The sequence below is a fragment of the Gallus gallus genome, chromosome 2 (genome assembly GCF_016699485.2).
Source record: "Gallus gallus isolate bGalGal1 chromosome 2, bGalGal1.mat.broiler.GRCg7b, whole genome shotgun sequence".
Lineage (NCBI taxonomy): Eukaryota > Metazoa > Chordata > Aves > Galliformes > Phasianidae > Gallus > Gallus gallus.
Window position 1 is genome coordinate 16026336 of NC_052533.1, and position 22698 is coordinate 16049033.

General features: G+C 40.6%; 1 protein-coding gene across 2 annotated transcripts in view; it reads left to right on the forward strand.

Moving 5' to 3' along the window:
• The first annotated feature begins 8 nt into the window (after positions 1 to 8).
• The window catches only part of SELENOOL (selenoprotein O like), a 26461-nt gene continuing 3771 nt past the window's right edge, over positions 9 to 22698 (forward strand). The window contains exons 1-18 of one of the 2 annotated variants that reach the window (XM_418593.8): positions 9 to 331; positions 2881 to 2999; positions 3236 to 3364; positions 4148 to 4212; positions 4316 to 4372; positions 4473 to 4571; positions 9025 to 9092; positions 9842 to 9929; positions 11647 to 11716; positions 12338 to 12410; positions 13163 to 13246; positions 15221 to 15350; positions 16013 to 16057; positions 16143 to 16224; positions 16316 to 16408; positions 17394 to 17473; positions 18356 to 18399; positions 22330 to 22409. In XM_418593.8, coding sequence (XP_418593.5) covers positions 85 to 331; positions 2881 to 2999; positions 3236 to 3364; positions 4148 to 4212; positions 4316 to 4372; positions 4473 to 4571; positions 9025 to 9092; positions 9842 to 9929; positions 11647 to 11716; positions 12338 to 12410; positions 13163 to 13246; positions 15221 to 15350; positions 16013 to 16057; positions 16143 to 16224; positions 16316 to 16408; positions 17394 to 17473; positions 18356 to 18399; positions 22330 to 22409 — 1653 coding nt within the window. In that variant the 5' untranslated portion in view covers positions 9 to 84. The remainder of the gene's footprint in view (positions 332 to 2880; positions 3000 to 3235; positions 3365 to 4147; positions 4213 to 4315; positions 4373 to 4472; positions 4572 to 9024; positions 9093 to 9841; positions 9930 to 11646; positions 11717 to 12337; positions 12411 to 13162; positions 13247 to 15220; positions 15351 to 16012; positions 16058 to 16142; positions 16225 to 16315; positions 16409 to 17393; positions 17474 to 18355; positions 18400 to 22329; positions 22410 to 22698) is intronic. The other variant, XM_046938295.1, reaches the window with a different exon arrangement.

Sequence of the window (22698 nt, forward strand, 5' to 3'; positions counted from 1 at the left end):
GGCGCCGCGACCCGCTGCGGGAGGAGGAGGAGGAGCGGTTACGTTCCCCCACGCCGCCTCGTCTCCCTACCGGCGGGGAGAGCCATGCGGCCGTCCCGCCGCGTCGCAGCCGCGCTGAGCCCCGCCCGTGGGGAGGGCGGCGGTTTGCCGCGGCTGCTCGTCCCCGGGGCGCTCGCCTGCCTCGTGTGGGTCTGCGGGGCCCGGAACCCGCCGGAGGCGTTCTGTCCCGCTGTGCCGGGCCCGAACGCGTCGCGCCTGGAGCAGAGCTGCGATAGGGAGCGGGCGGCTGCCGGCATCGGCGCGTGGAGCCTCAGCTTGGGGAGCCTGCTGGGTGCGCGCATGGCTCGGGGTGGCGGGGAGAGGGGCGGCTGCCGCTGCTCGTAGGGAGCTGTCGTAATGCAGAGGCGCAGAAGTCCCAGTTCAGCGTTAGTGCAATAAGCTGGCAGCGATTTCCAGTACCCGAGGCTATGTAGCCTACAGAATTGCTGTAATAGCAGAGGTTATTTCCATATTGCGCCCGTGTAAATTATTTGAGGTGATGATATGGGTGGGTGAGGGCCCTGGGTGTGCTCAGCCCAGAGCAGAGGAGCTGAGGGGAGGCCTCACGGCGGCTGCAGCTCCTCACAGGGAGCCGAGGGGCAGCGCTGAGCTCTGCTCTGTGTGACAGCGACAGGGCCCGAGGGAACGGCATGGAGCTGTGTCAGGGGAGGGGCAGCTGGGGGTCAGGGAGTGGTTCTGCACCAGAGGGTGTTCAGGCCCTGGAACAGCCTGCCCAGGACAGCGGGCACGGCCCCAAATGCTGGAGTTAAGAAATGTTTGGACCGCCCTCAGAGGGTTTGGATTTTGGGTGGTCCCTGTGTGGAGCCGGTGGTTGGACACAGCGAACCTTGGGGGTCCCTTCCAACGTGTTCTGTTAGGATGTGGTTTACTTCAGGTGGTGGATTTGTGTGTAGGCATAAAGGCAACAACCAGTGACGCACTGTGTGGCGGATGTCTGAAGCAGAATTTGCTGTTAAAAGGCATTGAGTAACATGGATAACAGCAAGTCTCCTGAGATAATAACTTGATATTTTAATTTTTTAAGGGTGATGAGGCACTGGAACAGGGTGTACAGAGTGGTGTTGGATGCCCCATCCTTGCAGACGCTTGAAGTTAGGCTGGCTGGGGCTCTGAGCACCTGATCTAGTGCAGGTGTCCCTGTTCATTGAAGGGGAGTTAAAGGTCCTTTCCAACTCAAACCATTCTGTGATTTTACAAATTGGTGACCGCGAGGAATTTAACACAAAACTGTAAAAGTATTGCAAGGAGAAATACAGAAAGGTGTTAAAATGCACAGTGTTACTCCAGTGTTATAAAACAGCATCTGTGCTGTTAGATGGGTCAGAGTACCTCTGGGTGAAGAATGAAGTACATCTTTGCATATGTGTGCTGCAGCTAGCAGTGCATCCTCTGACCCATTCATTTGCTGCTATATTGCTCAGAGAAGACTTAGGAGTGTTACCTGGAGATCACTGCTGCATGTGGACCATGCACAGTTAACCAGCGTGCAGCAACTTCAACTGTTTGCTGCCTTGTTCAGCTGAGGGTGTAGCTCTTCTGGCTGCTGCAAATACCTTGTGGAGTTTGCATATAGCTGAGTATGATGTAAAACTGCCTTAGAATCGTAGGATCTTTAGACTTGGAAGGGACCTTTAAAGACCACTTAATCCAACTCCCCTGCAACGAACAGGGACGTACACGGGTAAATCAGGTTGCCCAGGGCCTGATCCAGCCTGGCCTTGAAAGTCTCCAGGGACAGGGCATCTACCACATCTCTGGGCAACCTATGCCAGTACCTCACCACCCTCACTGTAAAAGATTTTTTCCTTACATCCAAGCTAAAGCTGCCCTCTTTCAGCTTGAAGCCACTTCCCCTTGTACAGACCCTGATAAATAGTCCATCCCCTTCTTTTCTGTAGCTCCTCTTCAGATACTGACAGGTCGCTGTCAGATCACTCTTCAGCCTTCTATTCTCCAGGCTGCACAGCCCCAGCTTTCCTGGCCTGTCCTTGTAGGAGAGGTGTTCCATCCCTGGGATCATTTTTGTAGCTCTCCTCTGGATGCACTCCAACAGGTCCACATCTCTCTGGTACTGAAGGCTCCACATCTGGACACATTACTCCAGGTGAGGTCCCACCAGCACAGAGCAGAGGGACAGGATCGCCTCCCTGTCCACACTTCTTTTGATGCAGCCCAGGATACAGTTGGCTTTCTGGGCTGTAAGGGCACACTGCTGGCTCATGTCCAGCTTCCCACCCACCAGTACTCTGGATCTCTTCTGATCACACTTGATTAAAAATATGTTTTAGAGCTTAAAACTGGCACGGTCTTTTTGTTCCTTTAACTTCAGGATTCAATCCTTCCTTTGAAAAATCTTAAATAGAGTAAGACCCTAAGTTTATCTGGGCTTACTTTTCGTGCAGGTTTAATTTTGGATATAAGGAAAAAGTCTTTTGTAATGAGGGTGGTGGGGCTCTGGAACAGGTTGCCCAGGGATGTGATTGATGCCCCGTCCTTGGAGACTTTCAAGGTGAGGTTGGCTCAGGCTCTGGGCAGCCTGATTTACCCTGTACATTGCAGGGGAGCTGCACTAGGTGACCTTTAAACGTCCCTTCCAACTCTAAGGATTCAATGACTATGAATACACGTTCGGGTGAATTTTGATTCTTTGTTCCCTTTGTGTGGCTGGTTGTTTGTTGTTTTTTTTTAATTGATTCTGAAGTATTTTGATCAGATTGGAGAGGAAAGGTATCAAGAATAATATGGTTAGGGTTGGGTTTTTTTTTTTGTTATTTTGTTTCTTGTTTTTGTTTTTGACCATTCCTCGTGTGTTGCTTACAGATCCTTTTCCAATTGATCCAATCCAAGAAAATTATGTCCGTAATGTAAGAAACTGCATTTTTTCCATTGTGTATCCCACACCTTTTAAATCCAGAGTTCTTCTTGTGGCTGTTTCAGAGGTTGGTATTATTTTGGTTCCTCTCCAGTTTACAGCAATTGTTAAAATACATATTAAAGTGTATTTTAATATTCATAAGCTGTTTATCGTCAAGGTGTCAGTAAATACTTCAAACAAATAGAACATTTAAAACATGTTGTGAGATGTCTTCTGATAACAGAGTTATCAGACAACACATTTTTTATCACTGGAATTTTGATCATATTCAGGTACCATATGTATTATGTTTTTCTCCAGGAAGTTATTGAAGATATTTTGGATCTTCATATATCTGTCAAAGAAACATCTGATTTTCTTCAGTTTGTCAGTGGTGAGAAAGTGTTACATGGGTCTGTTCCATTGGCCCATAGGTACGGAGGTCATCAGGTAACTAACCCTTGTTCTTCCAGGGGGAATTATGTAGTTCTTAAAATGTGGATTCTACCTTAAATTATGTTATTTACTCAAATTTCATATTTGTATGTACTTGTAAATGTATGCACATATACCCGTAAGTACATGAATGCATGTGGACGTTTGGATGGCAGGTTTGCTCTTTGTGAGGGCTGCGGATAGAAGAGAAGTACAATACCCTTTCATGGTACCGTGTCTGCTTTCTCTGCCTCTGTTTTCCCAGAAGCAAATAATTCTTTTAGTTTCTGTTAGCTGCACAGTCTGCTTTGTAGCCCACAGCCTGACAAGCTCTGGTTGGTGATAGGTACTACCGGCTCAGGGGGCCGAAGAAGGACAGAGCCTCTCTGAATTCAGCAATAGCATGATTTAATATGAGTTAAGTTTCATTAAAATAGATGAAATTATTCACGGAAAAGAGTGGTAGAATTTGGTGCAAATTTCCAGTTTAAAACCGTGTATATATTAAAAGCCATGCTGGTTGAAAGGCTCATTATGCAGAAGAGACAGGTCAGTAGCTGGCTTTGTAGCTGGAGGGTAGAGGGGAAAGTATGGGGATTACTGTGTCAGTCTGTGGTTTCTGATTCATTGTTGATGTGAGTGTGAAAGTACCGCTTTAAGGATCAATATCTTAATTGCTCCCTTTGCAAATGTGTCACTGTATTGCGTAGATCACAGCGAACCTGCATGCAATTTGTACTACTTAAGTTTAACTGCTGTTACTAATAGAAGAAATGACTCGACTTTCCTTTCTGCTAGTTTGGCAGCTGGGCAGGTCAGCTGGGCGATGGAAGAGCCCACTTGGTCGGAGTGTACACAAACAGGTGCGGTGTTTTCTGAAATGACTGCACTACTTCTGTGTTCTATACAGCTGTTTCACACAAACCCCAGGGTGTGTTGTTACAAACCCTAATGGTGTTTTTGCAGGTGTGGTGAGAGATGGGAACTCCAGTTGAAGGGCTCAGGAAAGACCCCATACTCCCGGTGAGTTGCAGTTAATTCATACATAACAAAACTGGATGTTTTCTGTTTCAGAGTTGCCTGGATTTTATGACTGATTTTTTTATTCCTTTGTTCTCTGTAGGAATGGTGATGGAAGAGCTGTGCTTCGCTCTTCTGTGCGGGAATTTCTGTGTAGTGAGGCTATGCATTATCTTGGAATTCCAACAAGCAGAGCTGCTAGGTATTACTCTTTTTCTTTCTTAGCATCCTTAATTAAAGGTAATTTTGTACCCGACTTCCACTGAGCACCAATAGAGCAGAACAAGGACAGATCTTTCTGTTCACATGTATGCAATTGGAACCCTTTCTTAGATATTTTTAAGATATAACTTTCTGGTAATTATGAACTCCAGCTGTTTACCCATTCACTTTTACATTTGGTATGCTTTAAAATATTATTGTGTTTAAACACTGTATAGTGTACTGTCCTTGTATTGTGCTGAGCAGCTGTTGTGCTCTTGTAAGATTGTCTTAACTCAATTACCTTAATTTAATTTGAAATCTGGTTCATTTGTGAAGAAAGTAAAAAGTAGAAATTAGAGTAATCGTATCTGACACAACTCCCCTTTCTCATTTGTATGGTACTGCAATCCAAATTTCTTCTATTAAATACATATATATAGCTGTTCTTTCACTTCTTATTCACCAGCAAAGCTTGCAAAAACAGCAAGACTAGATTCCTGCTCTGTAGTACCTTTCATGTGTGTGGATAATCAGTGAGGCTGTTAGTACTTGTTACAGTCTGATATTACACTAAAGTTATGCATTTTGATGAATTTTTCCAGACTCAGGCCAAGCAGGAAAATGTTGAAAGTAACTCTTTCTGTGTTGTCATAGTCAGCTACTTGCAATTCTTAAGACTGGTAGGAAAAATGGTTAGATAAATGGGTAGTAATATTGGAGATAGTCTTGAATGTAGATAATTACTTCCAACTCCTTGTTTATATAAACACACCTTGAGCAGAGAGGGAATTGTATTAAAAACTCATTTAAAACCATTTCTATTTGAACCACAGAGGACTAAAATTCACTCATGTAGATGACCTTCTCAGAATGAACTAAACTGAATTTTTCAGATGATTGTGTTTAAAATGCCAAGTTTATTTTGTGTTCCAAGGGGGTCATGTATCTGTACTTTAGAATTTCAGGCTTTAAAGGAGTAAGTGTACTCTAGAAAAGGCCAATACCCAGCTGTCGCATGTCAGGGTTTCTGTATTTGCAAGGTGTCTGCAAATCTCTGTAGCATTAATTCTAACACATTTTTTCTGTTGAAGTGTGGTGTTTGTAAATGACATTTTGATGGTTTATTCACTGACTTCACCTTGAGAACCTTTGCTGTTAGCTATTGATGCAAAATGTTAAGTCTGCCAGAGTATCAGCAGGAAAGTATCCAGCAAGGTTATGTCCTTTCTTTGCTGTCATTTCAACAAATTGTTCAGTGCAAAACCAATGTGAAATTACCACTTAACTGTGTACAAATTCTGTTGAGTACACAGTGTGCTTCAGTTCTCTGCTGGCAAATTGGTAAAATGCGTGGCTCTCTTAACTGCTGTACAAGCTCTCCCAACTGTTTGTGAGACTTCATTTGGAAAAACCCCAGCTGATATCTGTGTTCTTCCCCATGGGGAGCTGTAGTACCGAGGTTGGTGAGATTCACTTAGAGTTCTTGTAAAAAGAGTTTTTGGCAGAATTGTAGGGAAAAGCCTTACAGCTTAACCCAGAACACCCAGCGGGTTGGTTTGCTCTATTAATTTCAAGTACTGTCTTCCCAATGGGGTGCTACGGTTTATGACTATACTGCTTGCTAAGGAATGCTTCCTCGCATGGTACCATTTTAGTCACATACTGGGACTACCAGTTAGCAGCGTCAGAGATTGGGTCAAAGAGGTAAACCAGTATGCAGTCTTCAGAGTGAGATGGCCCTTCTGTGCTCAACACTTGGTGGTCATGCAGAAGAACATGTAGGGCACTTGAGAGCACGAAGTCTAGCCCTTAAGCTCGAGCTAGGGTTAGTTTGGGATGTAGTCCCTCCCTTCCTCAGTGGGTGCAACAATATATTGTGCCAGCTGCTAATGTAAGAGTGATTTCAGCACCCTGTCTCCTGTTGCCAAGTGTACCTCTGATCTGCTGCTGTACAGGTAATGGTACTTATAAACTGGAGGGGCCATTTGAAATCTATTTTTATAGTACTAGTGTGGTATCTTGACAGAGCTGCTCAGTTATCTGGCAAGCTTTTAAGAACTATTTGTTCATTAAGTTGTATTAGTAACTACGAAAGTCTTGCTGCCTCCTTGGATTTTCTGTAAGAAAAGTGCTGGTATTCTGTAGGAATTTTGCAGAGAGTGTGCTAAGGGTTACACAAATAAAAAACACCCCTTTGAGCAGAGATCTGAAACAGCAGAACTGAGTACTATTATTATCCTGACTGCTTTCCTTTCGTGCTCTGATGCATACTGTGTTGTATTGGTGTCTGGGGTCTTTCTGAATTTGTTTGTTCTTCTTGAATCATTAAGGTTTCCTTCTTCCAACTCATTCACATCAGCACTTTTTATCCTTACTCACAGAGACATAACAATCATTATATGACTGCTTCAAAAACAACTTTTTCTGGAAAAAATGTCCTAACATTGCTCCAGTAAAGCAATAGCACTGAGAGTGGAACTGTAGGCAGAGTACCCTGCAGCCTCTGGTACCTCATGTGAGGCATTTCTAATTGTTTGCAAAGCCTTCTTTTAATATTTTGATTTCTGTGTATTTTTTTCCTCCCTTCACCTGGAACAACTCACAGCCTTTTCTTTGCAGTTAATAGAGAACATTCCGATTGGGTAGCTGATAATGCCTTCAGAAAGGCAGAAAAAAATACTTATTTATTTTCATAGCCACGATTACCATCAATTATTACTGTTGTAAGAATTCCTTCTAATTGCCCCTCTGTGGACAGCCTGTTCCAGTGCTCTGTCACTCTGGCAGTGAAGAAATTCATCCTTGTGTTAGTATGGAACTTCCTGTCTTCCAGTTTCTGCCCATTGTCCCTTCTGCTGTTGCTCACCCGCATTGACTTGACTCCTGCACTTTAGATAAACAGTTATGAGATCCCCTCTCAGTCTTCTCCAGATTGAAGAGTTCCAGGTCTCATCCTTTCCTCATACGGGAGATGCTCCAGGCCCCTCATCATCTTTGTGGTCCTCTACTAGACTCTTACTAGGAGATCCCTGACTTTTTTGAACTGAGGAGCCCATAACTCAACACAGTATTCCAGACGTGGCCTCATAGCACTGATGTCTGAGGAAAATCACTAGTTACAGACCTCCAACTAGAGTCTGTGCCACTGATCAGAACCCTCTGAGCTCTGCCAGTCAGCTACTTCTCTACCCACCTCACTGTCCACTTATCTGCCCTGCACTTTCTAAGCTTTGTTACAGAGATCTTGTGGGAGTAAGTGTCATAAGCCTTGAAGTAGTGTCAAAAGCCTTAGGTTTGTCTGTTGTCCTTTTTTGTGTTCCTCCAAGGAAAGTTTGGTTTTGTCTTCCGTTCAGCCTTCAACTACCTAAAAGATACCTTAATTACCTGCATTGAATTTCCAGTATTGTGCCATCCAGCTATTTTGAATTGAAAAACCTTTCTCAATTAGCAAAACGCTAAGCAAAAAGCAAAGAGTTATATGAATTGAGGTAATTTTTTCCTGCTCTTAGGCTCTCAAACCAGAAGTCTTCTGTGCCTATTGAAGGAAGAATGTTTCCTTCAAAAGACAACACCAGGCATTCCTTCTGCAGTGTGGTTAGTGTGTAACCTCAGTTGCTTTGGAGAGAAAACTTTCTACACATTAACCTTAGGGGAAAATGATGCCCTTGCATGGCTTGCGATGATTGATGCAATTTTCTTCTTTGGATAATAACAGAAAATAGAGTGAAATTATGTATTTTATTTTGTAAGATGAGTGTGAATTTTGACATATTTTAAAGCAAGCACAATTGGTTATTTTCCAAGCACTCACAAATCTCAGTATTTGGATAAATGGGAAAATGTCTAGGGTGTGCACAATTGTAAGGCAATTGAAAGGAAGATATTGTTTTTATAAATTCAAGTACAAGGAGCAGTGAAGAAGAAAAAAATAACTATAATGCATCATCAAAATTATGCCTTTTTTGTGTGTTGATGCTATTTGCAGAGTTCGCGAATGCTGAGGATCCCAGATCTGTCCCTGAGACAGCTGAGACAGCAGTTTTGGCTCATATAAAAGGCAATCTGATGCAACAATTTGGCTTCTAATTTCTCTGTCTTTCCAATTTTGCTGTTGTCCTCAAGGGACTTGTGGCTTATTTATGTTATCGTCACTCTCATTAGTCACTGGGGTTCCAAATTAATGCAGTGCTTTTGCTGAATGCTATCCCCTCCCCAAGAACAACGTAGGTAATGGAAGATGGGCAGCACTGTGTAAGTAGAAAGGGAAAGCATGGAGCTAATGAAGCTTGGTGAGCTGCAGCTGAACTGTTTGCCTGTGCCGTTTGTAAAAACAAACTATCCCAGCAAAAGGATTTTCTGAAATAAATAGTTATATAAAATATAGTTTGATCTCCAGTGTAAATTAATTTTCCTATAAGAACTTCTTAATTTTCATTTCTTCTGTCTTACAGCTTAGTTGTAAGTGACGATGCTGTGTGGAGAGACCAGTTTTACAATGGAAATATTAAGAAAGAGAGAGGTAATGAACACATTTCAGAGTAACATGATTTACCACTGCAACTTAATTCCCCATTGCAAAAATCAACTTTGTCCTTTATGTGTAACAAAAACTGTGCAATAGGCTTCATTTCATTTATTGAGATAGGAAACCTTCCTGAGAAAATCAGTCTCCATTCCGTCTTAGGTAAAGAAGTGAAGCCCTATGAGCAGACCTGCTATGACTGTGGCATGTATTGTTGTACATTTTTTCACATGCCATTACAAAAATGATTGGGATCTAGGGAAGATTTCCATTGTTCTGCAGGCAATACCATAATGGTGGGGCACTGCTGTGGCTGCACTATTCCTCCATCCTGTATGCCTGCTCTGAAAAGGAGTGGGATGGCACAGCATGGATTAAAATCAGAAGTGTTTTATGCTGGTTCGTTCTTTGTTGCTACCTTCTGTGGGGAGCTGTAATGTTAATGCAGTACTGGAATTTTGCTTGTGTTTGCTGGTATAGTGCATACTGCTAAACAGATGAAGATGTGGAGGAGTAGAAAGTACCAATTGCTTTCCAGCAAATTAACCTTTATCATTAAAATGCACGTGTAGTGTAGTGTTACATGTATTCACCTGTTATGTGTAGTGTGCTTCTAGAATACTTGTTAACTATGCATATGTAAATTATTTGTCTATAGAAAAAAACCAGCATGTGGTAGATCTACTATGGGATTATTTTACGTTGCTGATGTCCCATTTGCATTTAAACGTGTATCTGTGTTTAAGGTGCAATAGTACTCCGTCTTGCCAAATCGTGGTTTCGTATTGGATCCTTAGAAATCTTGGCTCATTCTGGGGAACTGGACTTACTAAGGTTTGGATTTAGTCTTTGTAGTGACTACGTTGGTTTTCCTAACAATCAAACATGTATTGGAATGCATATATACAGTCGAAAGTCAGGCATAAATTATAAAGAGAGGAAGATTGCATCATTTAGGAAGATAACCTGCTGTATTTTTACAAACATACAAAGGTTCTGAACGCACAGAGATAAAATCCCCCAGCTGTTTTTCAGGGCCTGGATCTTATAAAATCAAAAAGCTGTTATAGCTCAAGTAGTTCTGGTAACTAAACATTGAGGACAAGGGAAGCTGTATGTTTTAATAAGGTTTATAAATTTAGAGAATAAGGTGTTAATTTCTCATAGTTGTCTGGGAGGCTAAAGCAGCAGAAATCCCTAGCCTGAGTTTGTTGTCTAAGCTATGCCCTCCAGGAACACATACTAGGTAAAAATTTATTGCACAAGTTTAAACCTCTTAGCAATATTAATTTCTGTATGTTACTTCATCTCAGGCAATTAGCACGGCAGATGTTTTGTTTTGTTTTAATGTTGATCATTCCTCTGTGGAAGCAATGTACTGATTGATAATAACTTGCAATAGCAATTGGTATGGGGTGCTTAAAAACAACAAGAGAGAAGTAGCAGCTGTTGCATGTTGTATTAATTGGTAATTCAAGGTTACTTCCCCTGTGACTCTATGCTGTCCTTCCCCTCCACCTCCCCCCTTTTTTTTTCTTCTTTGAAATTGCACAGGAGTGTTTTGTTGTAAACTAGAAGATTGAATTAAGGAACTGAATTTAAAATGACACAGCACTTTTTTTTATTGTTAAAGTAGGTGCGAGCAATTGGTTTTAATGAGCACGCACATCCGTACTCTTGTGCTCATATAGAACAGGGGCCCATGGCAGCCTGATCTGTGAGGCAGTACGTGGGTCGCCCCTCTAACAGCTGGGTAGCTAAGTACCCCGCAAAGGGGTCACAGCTTGAGGAGAGCTCAGTGATTTGCTTCAACAGCCTGATTAGAAGGTAAAATATTCGTGTGCGCAGCCTCACAACCCTTGCCCAGGTCCATCCCTTGTCTGGGTCACCTACCCAGTGTAGGTGGTTCTTACCACCTTACCATCTTAGCTTTTGCCTGTGGCCCTGACTAGCTCTAGCAACAACAGCCCTACACAGAGCTCGTAATTGTACTGAGTGCTTGCTGCTCTGCTTTAAATCTGCCAATGGGAGCATCTGATAGGCATCACAGTTCTTAATGTATGTATCCCAGTTTCCTTAGCCTGCCATGTAGGAATGCTGTGCACGTAGGGGAATGGCCAGCTATTATGGCAAGCAACCCTACTTAGTAAGATTTCAGTCATAAAATTTTCTGTGTGGAGAATTCTGGTCTAGAGTTATTACTTGTAATGGTGCAGCTTTTTTTGGATCCACGAATTACTTCTTTCCTGAATGTCTGATATGATAGTATGTTAAACCAGATCCCATTGTGCTCTGGAAATGCAACACATGGAAATAGTTTTAACTCAATGGCAGTCTCCAGTTATATTTATAGCTAGAACATTAGGTTGTATCTCTAAGCATTTGGAAGGGCTTAATCCAAAACTCATTGAAGAAAATAGATGCAGTTTTCTAATGCCTGTTTGCAGCAGGCCGTAGGTCAGCATTTAACTGTTTAAAAAATAAGAGTTCTGAATGCTCAATTCTAAAAGTACCAATTTTTCTTTAATGAGTCCTGCATCTTATATTACAGGAGATTGCTGGACTTTATCATCCACGAACATTTTCCATCAATAGTCCCCAACAGTTCAGATAGGTATCTGGTAAGTCTTTCTGGGAGTTATTTTTGTTTTCCACAAGCTTGTGAACAAAGCATTGTACAAAGCTTTGCAAAGTTTGCAGCTTTATAAGGTTTCAACATCTGAAGTAATCTTTCAGGTTTTTTTAGTAAGAGGCTCATTTACTCCTTGGTTGCTGCTTTCTTTTCAAAATCCACTCTGTGCGTTCCTTTTTCACCACTTCTGATTATGGATGTGCTTATTGGGAAGCTTCCGTTTTCCATTACTTTCTGTTCTCTTACTGCTCAGACTTTTAAGTGAGCAATGGTTACAATGTGATGAATTAGGTTTTTCCTAATGTAGGAATGGGATATATCATGTCTTTGTTTCTTTTTAAGACTTTACACTTCTTTTAGTATATCCGTATGTACGTAACTGTGTACTCTTATTGCATCTGTATGTACTTATTTAACTATAGTCTCTGCTGAATAAAGCCATTTTGCAGTCACATCATTTAGGATGTGAACAAACGGTCCCAGTTGGCAGAGATCAAAGATGCACATTTAAAAATGGAATGTACAAAGTATTGCTAAAGTAAGTCAAATGTTTATATTATATACTGTATTCTGTAGTTTTATGTGAAGTAAAACGTGTATTTGATTTTAGGAATTTTTCTCTACAGTCGTATCAGAGACAGCAAATTTGATTGCATTGTGGATGTCTGTGGGTTTTGCACATGGTAAGCGGCAGTAGATATCGTCACGGTGCTGGCTTTAGTGGAGTGACTCCATAATTACTTACTTAAAGATGGCTTTTATTTGTTCCTTTGTTCTGCAGTCCTTCTGATGTCCTTGCCTGCAGCAGTATCTGTTATGCATTAATGCTATGCAATTCTTTTCATAACAGAGTTGAGAAAACTTCCTGATTTTTCAAAGTCTGACTTGAACTGGCAGAAACAAAGAACACAGCAAGAGCACGGGCTTCTCAGTATTGTTGTGATTATCTGATGTGCAAAGATGTACAAGTTTAATTGCTCAGGATTTGATGCATCTATATAAGTACCTGTCCTTTTATAGTGTAGATACTGTGTAGGATAGAGTGCTGTCCACCCTGGTTTCAGGTTTGTGTTATGAAAAATAAGGTAGCACTGTGTCGCTATTACAGCACACAGTCCACATGCAAAGAAACTTAACTGAGGACTTGTGCAAGATGCTGTTCCAATACCATGTCACACTGAGTGGAAAAGGAAACAGTGCCACCTAGGTATAGGCACCAGGTGCAAGATAATATAACAAACAGTTCCTAATTTTCATACTTCATACACCTGCCAGGTCAAGAATAAAAGAGACGAGTTTGTTTTCCAGGATCTGATTTCTGCAAGGGAGCTACTCTAGGTGTCTAGATTCAGTGGATTGATTTTGCAGCAAATCTAGAGGCTACAGAGTTTGGGTGGAACGTTGCCTTTTGTTTCTCCTTGTTTTTTAATTGTAGGTGTGTGCAATACAGATAACTTCAGTTTGCTATCCATAACAATAGATTACGGTCCGTTTGGATTTATGGACTCCTATGACCCAAGTGAGTGTAGCACCCGTTCTTAAATACAACTTTTGACTAAAAATAAATTACTTTTATTAACTTATGTAATTTCTTCTAAGGTTTTTAGCAAAAAATCCCAAGTATGTATATTGTTTGAACAGTTTTAGGGAGAAAAATATGTTAAAGACCAGTTTTATAATATGCTATACAGATTATGTTTTGATTGCTAAAAGTCTGAAGATAAAATATCACTATTAAGCCTGTTTTCATGAAGAATGCTTCCTATTGCATTTCACTGATTGAATAGATGATGTAACAGAAGCCTATAAAACTAGAAATTGCATATTGCTGTAAGCAACCTATGGCAAAAGTTGTATGCAACTCTACATGCATTATGCTCTGGCTTTGTAGTCACAGCAGCTCTAAGGAAGGAAAAGAAATCAAACCTATCTGGTCATGGTATACGCATATGAAACTGAATATATAAACTCAGTCAATCTGGGATTGATTAATGTAGATGCAGCATATGCATAAATGCATTACATTTGATTATTGCTTGGAGATTTCGTCTGAGTAGTTTTCAGAACCAGTAGTGGCTAGTTGTCCTGCAATCTGTTTTCAGGAGATTGCAGCCTCAAATTAATGAAATCTCTTGAGCGTAGGTATTATTTGACCCCTGTTGTATTGAAATAAAAACCAAAACCAAAAAAACCCAGGGCTTTTCTGGCTTTAGCTCTTTTCCTTTAGGGCAAGTTGACCTCCAGCCAATAAGTAAGTACCCACCGGATACTCGTTCACTCCCCACTACTGAAGGATTAGATTGAGAACTGGAAGAACAAAGGCTTGAAAAAGCTTCTGGGTCAACTTAAAGACAGTTTTGTAAGCAAATGGGGAAAAGAGTGGAGAGGAGGACTCAAAATGTGATGCAAGGTGGTCACTCCCACCAGCAGGCTGATGCCCAGCCAGTCTTCAAGCCACAGCTACCTTGGAAAGTCTACTCCCCTGTTTTTGTTGCTGAGTGTGACATTTTATTCCCTTATTCAGTTGGTGTCACCTTTCCAGCCTCTTGCTTACCTGTATCAGAGTGAGAGGTGAGAAAGTCTTGATGCTGTGCAAGCACTGTTGAGTAGTAGATAAACCTTAATTCATTATCAACACTGTTTTAGTCACAAGCCTAAAACACTGTAACATGCAGGCTGTTGTGAAGAGCATTATCTGTATCCCAGCCAGACCCAGTGCATTCTAGAACCAGATGAAATGCGTTAGAGCTAACAATTCAGATTTGATCTGATCCCTACACTGACAGATGTGTCACAGGTCTCCTTGATGTCCTTTGAGGATCAAAGCTGTGTATATTGATCACTTGTCTCTTTCTTGTCTGGGCAAGTGGTTCATTACTGCATGTTTTCAGACCAGTGCTGTAGATGTGCATGCAGCTTACGTCTGGCTACCCTGTCACTTACGTAGCACATATTTATCTCTCAGATAAGGATTTCCATACTTCAACACATTCAATGTAATTTTTCAGGAACGAATACATAACACTTGCCTGTGCAACTCAAGTATCATTCAGGTGGTCTGTTTTTTTAAACGCATGCTTATATATGTTATTTTTTTAATTGTAAATCCTAAATCTATTTGTGCAGTTGTTTTTGTAGTTTTTGTACTTAGTAGTAGCACTATATGTAGTAAAAACACTGAATAAAACGTTTTTAGTGTTTAATTTTTTGAAGAGCATCTGAATTTACTTTGTATTTTCAAGTTGGAAAACACCACCTATGATGTATGGAAATTAATCTGTGAGAGATGTATTTCTTAGGCTTGCAAATATTAGATCTTGAGGTAATCCACTGTAAATAAGCATCCTTTGATCTGAGTTTAAATATTTCCATATCTTCAGCGCTTTTATTAATTTGCTGCCTAAATACAATAACGAATGCACATCAATATTTTAACATTGATTGTTTGTTTTAATTACTCTGTTGTGGAAGAGTAATGTTTTGTTTGAAACAGATTTTGTTCCAAACACGTCTGATGATGAAGGGAGGTATAAGATAGGAAACCAGGCCAATGTTGGGCTGTTTAATCTGAACAAGCTGTTACAAGCTCTGAAACCTTTATTGGATCCCAGGCAAAAACAGCTGTAAGTAATCATTGAAATACCTAAGCTCTTTTAAGTGTTTAAAGAACTCAGTTAAAAGAACTGAGGAGATGTGGGACCATCTGTGGTCTCCACCAAAGATGAGCTTTGAAAATCATTTTTTTTCTAGGTGGAAGCTGGTCCTGAACTAGCTATTGGCTGGCATAAGGTGGAGGGAAGGGGAAAGTTTTCCGTTAACCACAAATAATAGCAAAATCTAGCTGGAAGCCTGTCCTAGATGTTGCGGGGCCTATCCTTCTTCCCCTAGTGTAGAACCTTTGCCTGTAGGTTCCTGTTATAAGTTCTCCTAGCATGTTTTTTAAGGTGCTTACATATGAAGACCATTCAACCTTCTGAAATAATGAGGTAGTATTTCAGCATTCTTTTGTAAAGATTCCCGATGTGAATCTTCTTGTCTACAGTTTAAACTCATGACTTCCTACTCAGTATGAAAATGAAAGACAGATTGTGGGTTTTTCCCTTGCAACAGCTACGGATGTATTTGATGTTTCCTCTCAGACTTTTTCATAACACATATCTCAGTTGATTCAGAATATCAATGTTTGTGAAATATCAGAAGTTTCCATTTCTAAGTTCACAATAGGGTTATGCCCACAGCAGTGTTGTAGTTCCGGAGAATTTAACATTCATTTTTTTCTTTGCAGAGCTTCCCACATTTTGGAAGAGTATGGCCAAACCTATTACGTCCGGTATGCGGTTCCAGAGCTCACACCCTGCAGTCCCAATCCTACAGATTACCACGTGACAGCTTCCTTACTGTGCTGCTATTTTCAGTTTTACAGAATTGTTCAAAAGAAAACTGGGGCTCCTTGGAGACAGTGAGGATGATAACTATTTGATTGCTTTTCTTCTAAAAGTGGGTTTGTTTTGCTAATCTTGTTGGCAGACATCTGAACTAATGTACTCCATTCTTAAAAGCACTGATACGAGTCTTTCTGTTTCACAAGCTCATGGAAGATACGAAGGCTGATTTCACAATGACATTTCGACAGCTCAGTGAAATTACTGCAGAACAATTAAAGGAGCTCCATATTCCTGAGGTATTCATTGATACATTTTAGGAACATGCAATATCAGATGAGTAAATCGGGTTGGACGAAACCTTGATATAATATGGAGAATGTTGTCTGCTTGGATCCCGTTCTCACCTGTTAGCCGCTTCCCTGACCCTCAGCTTGTAATTAATGTAATTTTAACTCCATTGTACACTCAAATGTGGTTTTCATTACATTTTTTTTTACTCCCAGATGTGATTTGAGCCTTTGTTTCATTCTTGCTTTAAATTTCAATGTCACTTTCACCCTTTTTTTTCTTTTTTTTTTAAATGTATATCTGCTACTTATTTCCTTTTATCTCTATCTGTTACTTTCTAATCTGTTCTTTCTCTGATGTTCATTTTTTGCCTTTATGCTTTGGCTGCTTTCTCTCAACTGAGCAATACGAAGCAGCTGTTCTCAGTCAGGGAAGCCCGGCTTATGGTGGTGGTCCAGCCCTGGAGGTGGGAAGCCCAAGCTCTGGTTTCTCTGCTCACCTTTTCCAAGTTCTGTCTCCTTGCCTTTATTCCCTCCTATCATTCATAATCTTCTTCTATGCCTGAAGCCTTAAGTTGCCCTCTTTCCCCACACTCTGTCTTTTTCTCTATCTTTTTTTTTTTTTTTAAGTCAATATCTGTTCCTTATTCTTTGCAAATATATCTGATCCATGTGCAAAGAGCAGAGGAGAGTAATACCTATATTTAAGTATTGAAAAACAAAATGGGTCAAAAGATAAGCTAAAGAAAAATAGGAGACAATTGCTGAAGGTATTTAAGTAGAATTTGCTCTCAAGGAAATGGGTTACTATGGATGTCAAAACTGAGTAATTTAAGTAGAGTAAAAGATACAAGTAGAGTTTAGGGGGGAAAATTTGTTGAAGGTTCACTGTATGTTTCCCCGTATATTCATATACTCTGATTATTCATTTCAGTTTTTGCTTAAGAGGAGTCAGATCCTGCTTACCTGTCACTAACGTTTTCTTTCCCTTTAGGAGTTCTGGGCTCTGCAGGATCTGGGGAAACACGGGTTATTTTCTGAATGGGTTGCTATGTACCTCTCACGATTAGATGGGTAAGTCTGATGAAGTTTCAAGTTTAAAAGCAACACCAGCTGTGCATTCGTCAGAAGACGGCAACTTTAATCTGCAATGATTCATATGATCTTTAGTGAGACAGGGTAGCTGTACATGATTTGTAATGCCTTGGGGTTTTTTTTTGTCTCTGTGGTTCTAGATTGTGCTAGCTTCTGTAGTAATTACTGTTGTAACTCTGGTTGGACACAGAAGTACATAAAAATGATAAGGGAAGAGCAGTCTGTATTTGTTCTCCTTTGGGAAATGATTAAATTTCTTTGGTAAATGGGTTTTGTTAAAATATCAGTCCTGTATGTTCATTCCAAGAATCAGAAAGTCAGGTTGTGGAAATGCATAGAGAGGGGTACTGTTTCACTGCTGGCAATATGTACATTTTTTACTAATGTGTTAGTATTGCCTTAGGAGGACAGGGATGGAAGTTGGATGGCTCTGCATATAAAGGCTGCTTGGACACCACTGTTATTGTGTAGATAGGGAGATTCATGTTAGAACTTCCTAGCAATTCTTTTATCTTAAATCAGTAAAAAATCCATGCACTTTTCTCAGTCACATACGCTATGTGTGGCTGACAGCAGTGAAATGTACATATCAGACAATTGGAAGTTTTAGTCAGAGCCCAAATTCTGGAGAGGTGGAAACTGAATTCTTGGAAGCTGATGGCTTGAGAAGGGGCTAGGAGAGACATGAAAGAAAAATGAATATAGAAGTTAATGTTTGTTGAATTCCTGTGAATCAGCTGACGGAGTTGACTGCTTACTGACTGTTAACAACAGAAGAAAGGCTGAAATGTGACATGAGTAAGGAAAATGTGAGGACCTTTCACAAGTAGTTTTTTAATTTCTTTTTTTTGTTATATTTAGGAACAGGGATGATTCAGACATCAAGAGAAGAAAAAGAATGACAAGTAAGTGAAACAATTCAAAGTAGTACACTTAAAAGATGGCAACCAACTTCTTACATAGGCTTGTTGATGGCTCTCCTGCTGGTTTCATGGTTTGGTGCTTGTGGATTTCATTTTTTTTTTTTTCCTCCTTTTGATACCTTTAGAGAACTTGAGAATTATTGGCCCATAGGAACATGCTTGCTGTATTTTGTGATGTCTCAAGTGAGGCTTTGCTCAGAAGAACATTATTCTTCTCCGGTAAAGAACCTTTGATAGCATCAAGAAATGTTTTTATAGCCGTCCTGTGCTGGCTCCACGGGCTGGGATTTGTATGGGTGTTCAAATATGTCCATATTGATTTTTTTTATATTATAAAGAAATCATATTTTTGATAGGCACCCACTTTATTTATTTATTTATTTAGTGAAGCAGGGGGAAAACAACCCTCATTTAATTGGGAAAGTACTATCTAGTCATTAGAGGAAGGTATGGTTCTCAGAGATTAAACATTCTATTTTCTCCCTCCAAGTTACTTTAAATCCCAAATGGTAAAGATACACAGGTGTCTATCACAGCAGAAACAGTGGTTATGAAATTGTACTTTATTTTGGTCTACAATTAGCTGAGGAAAACTTGTGCAATTTGCCCAACACAGACAATGAGCGACTGAAAATCTCTGGACAAAAGGGAGTGAAGCAAATGGGGGATCTGCCAAATTGTGCACAAGAGGCAGTATGAGCTTTATTGTTATGCTGCTTTGCAGGTGCTTTATTCACATCTCTAGCAGGAATAGCTCTCCTCTTTCATTAGATATTGATTGGCTGATTTGTTCAGAAGCTTAGATTGATTTAGCTGGAAGATGGCAGGAGATGGTACTGAGATTCAGTAATAAGATAGATTTTCAAACTAATGTTTCATCTGTTTTTAAGAATGCTTAGAATTTTACATCCATTTTGAGAAAGTTGATATAAGAACAGTTACCAAAAGGGCTTGTTTTATTATTTGTGTTCCGGTGTGGTTGGGAAGTTTCAGCTGTGAGACCCTGAGGCTCAGCTACTGTTTGGAAGTTCCCAGCTTTCCTCACCTAAAATTTAATGCTGTCTAAACACACTTTTTCTGTGCTTGTTATGTTTCAGTGTTTTTGTGAATCTACTTTTACAGACTGACATTCTGAGTTTTTGTTCCAAATCAGAAAAGCTCCCAGTTTGGGAATGATCTTCTGTAAACCAACATTGTGTTTTCCACACACACCTCAGAGGATGTTATGGGACAGAGGAGGCAGACAAAGAAGGGGGAAAGGTTTTGCCCTTGCTGCTCTCAGCTTTGGTAGCAGACCAGAATTTGATCTTTGAAGATTTGTGGATGAGTTAGCTGTGTTCTGTGTAACTGGCCATGTTCCTGCAGCACAGCTAGCAGAGTTTACTAACAGAGTCTGAGAGCATTGCGTTATTTTCTACAAAATTGTGTTTTTTAAACAAAGATCAACGCACTTTGTAACATTTCTGCTAGCTTCTACGCGTTACAGTCTGACTGAAGGTTCTTTACGCTTCAGTGACCCCACCAGGAAATCCTTGCCATGTAAGCCCAATACAACTGTGCGTTTTTACACAACAATTACTCTTAAAGACAAAACTGTCACACCTCTCTCTGGATTTTCATATGGGCTGGTAAGTCCCACTAAATTTCTTTTTGCTGTCCTAAGTATTGGCTGCCCTTGAATATATTGCTATTAACAGCTCGTTATTCATTGCCTTTCCCTCATCATTAGTAAGTGTAGAGGAATATCTTCAAATGCTTCAAGGTAATGTACTTTAAGTTGATCACATATCACGATATTTATTTTTTCCTCCCTTGACTTGGTTTTTAGTTCTTCATAGCACTTTGTCTTGCATTGCATAACCTCCATTCCTTCAGGAGTTGATGAAGAAATTTTGACAATCCAAGTCCCAGTGAAGTCTGTCACTGTATTTCCTTATGAAAGAAATACCTTAAAAAGGAAAAAAGAGGAAACAAAAATTGTAGACCACATCATAAAACACTCAAAAGGGCACAAACTTTCTTATACTTTGTCCTTTTCTTATCTTGTCTCTTGTGTTAGTTACAGATATTTTTAACCCCACTGTGAAACTTGTCAATTGGCAACTTTTAAGAGTATATTTCTGGGACAAATACTCTCCTGCTGATATGAGTCATGACTTTAATGTGGATTATCATTTTTGTATGAGTCATGTTAAATTATCCCCCTTAATATTCTTTTTATATTGTTCTCATACTTAACTACTGAAAACCATTTACTGGGTTAAATAAAATTCTCAGCCACAGCAAATTATTTTACCAAGTGGGAAAAAAGATTGTTTTTTTTAGTGGTTAGGGCAGGGTGTTGTTACAACTACATAGGGGGTGATGGAGATTCCCAACAACCAGTCCTATTTGTTCATTTTCTTTTAGTTTATGTAAAAACATATAGCACAACGCTGATGTGAAGAAGAATTCCTGTATCTGAATGGACTGTCTTCAGTCTTAATTCTCAAGGAAGTTAGGAGCTGGACATAGAGCCATAGAATCGTTTGAGTTGGAAGGGACCCTTAAAGGCCATCAGGTCCAACCCTCCTGCAACAAACAGGGACACCTACACTGGATCAGCTGCTCAGAGCCCCATCCAGCCTGACCTTGAGTGTCTCCAGGGATGGGACATCCACCATCTCTCTGGACAACCTGTGCCAGTGCCCCATCACCCTTACTGTAAAAAACTTCTTCCTTATATTCAGTCTGAACATCCCCTGCCTAGTACCAGCATGTCATTATGTGACTTGGGCAGCTTATGTAATGGAGGAATGTTCCTTTTGCCTGGCTTTGTGCCAGTGCCATTGGAGCTGCAGTGCATCTCGTTTCAGCCTGCGTTCTTATCCTGTGAAAGAGCTTCACCTCTATTTTCGCAGGACCACGAGCGGTCAGAGTTCAGTACTTACAGAAGAAAGTGATTTCTGTCCTTTACTTTTTTAAATGACGTAAAGACACACACTGCTGTGTGTCAAATCTGGTAGCTTAAAATGGCTGTCATTCAGTTCCAAACATAAGGAATTTAATTATATTGCGATACATAAAACAATCATAGAAATGTTGTTTTGCTGATTACATAGCTTCAGTAAATTCGAGCTTGTTAGCTGGTTAAATGGAGCATTCTTTAGAGGCTGTGTGTATTACAGAGCAGTCTGTTTGCTGTGCTCGGCACTGACTGTCTGCAGGGAGCTGTGGAACATGAATGAAGTCCTGTGCTTGTCTGACCACACAACCTTTGGCGGAGCGAAGCCTCGCTTTTTCCCAAAGGCGTTGATTATTTGGGTAGTCAACAAGGATAAACAAGTGGAAGCAGTATAAACAAGTGGGCTGCTTGCCCAATTCCCCTCTTGGTGTGATGGAGAGACAAAAAGCCGTGGGTTGAGATTAAGATGGCGTTAGCAGGTAAAGCAAAAGCGGCAAAGCAAAATAAAAGATTCATTTGCTCCTTCCCTTCAGCAGGCAGCTGTTCAGCCAGCAGGAGAGCAGGAATATTAACATTAATTTTTATGATCTCCAGGAATGTAGTGACAACATCGAAATCTGCTTTCCAGCAGCGTGGCAGGAATGTAGGCTGTGGCAAACAAAACACTTTAGAGAAGCCTGCTGGTGGTTATAGCAGGGAATCCTCTTTGAATCAATCTGATGTTCTACTTTTTGTTGTACATGTGGGTGATGCGACTTTGGCAATACTCCTTAAGCAAATTAAAAGACTAATTTTAGAAGCTCAGCTAAATACATTCATTCTTTTTTCCTTTTTATGCAGGGTTTTTTTTTTTTTTTCGGTCTGCAAATTAAATCTCCCTGAAGGTTTCAATGACATTTGCAGTGATTGTGATCTGCTTCTGTTGATTTTGGCTAACTGAATTTAACGTGATTTACTTTTGGTTTCAGCTGTTAATCCTAGATACGTGCTTAGGAATTGGATGGCAGAATCAGCAGTGCGGAAGGCTAACCTGAATGATTTTTCAGAGGTAAAATTAGTTCGTTCTTTCTTGGGATATCTGCTAATAATTGATGTAGAATCATATTGTATCATAAAATCATAGAATGGCCTGGGCTGAAAAGGACCACAGCGATCATCGAGTTTCAACCCCCTGCTATGTGCAGGGTCACCAACCACCAGACCAGGCTGCCCAGAGCCACATCCAGCCTGGCCTTGAATGCCTCCAGCAATGGGGCATCCACAACCTCCTTGGGCAACCTGTTCCAGTGCGTCACCACCCTCTGTGTGAAAAACTTCCTAATATCCAACCTAAACCT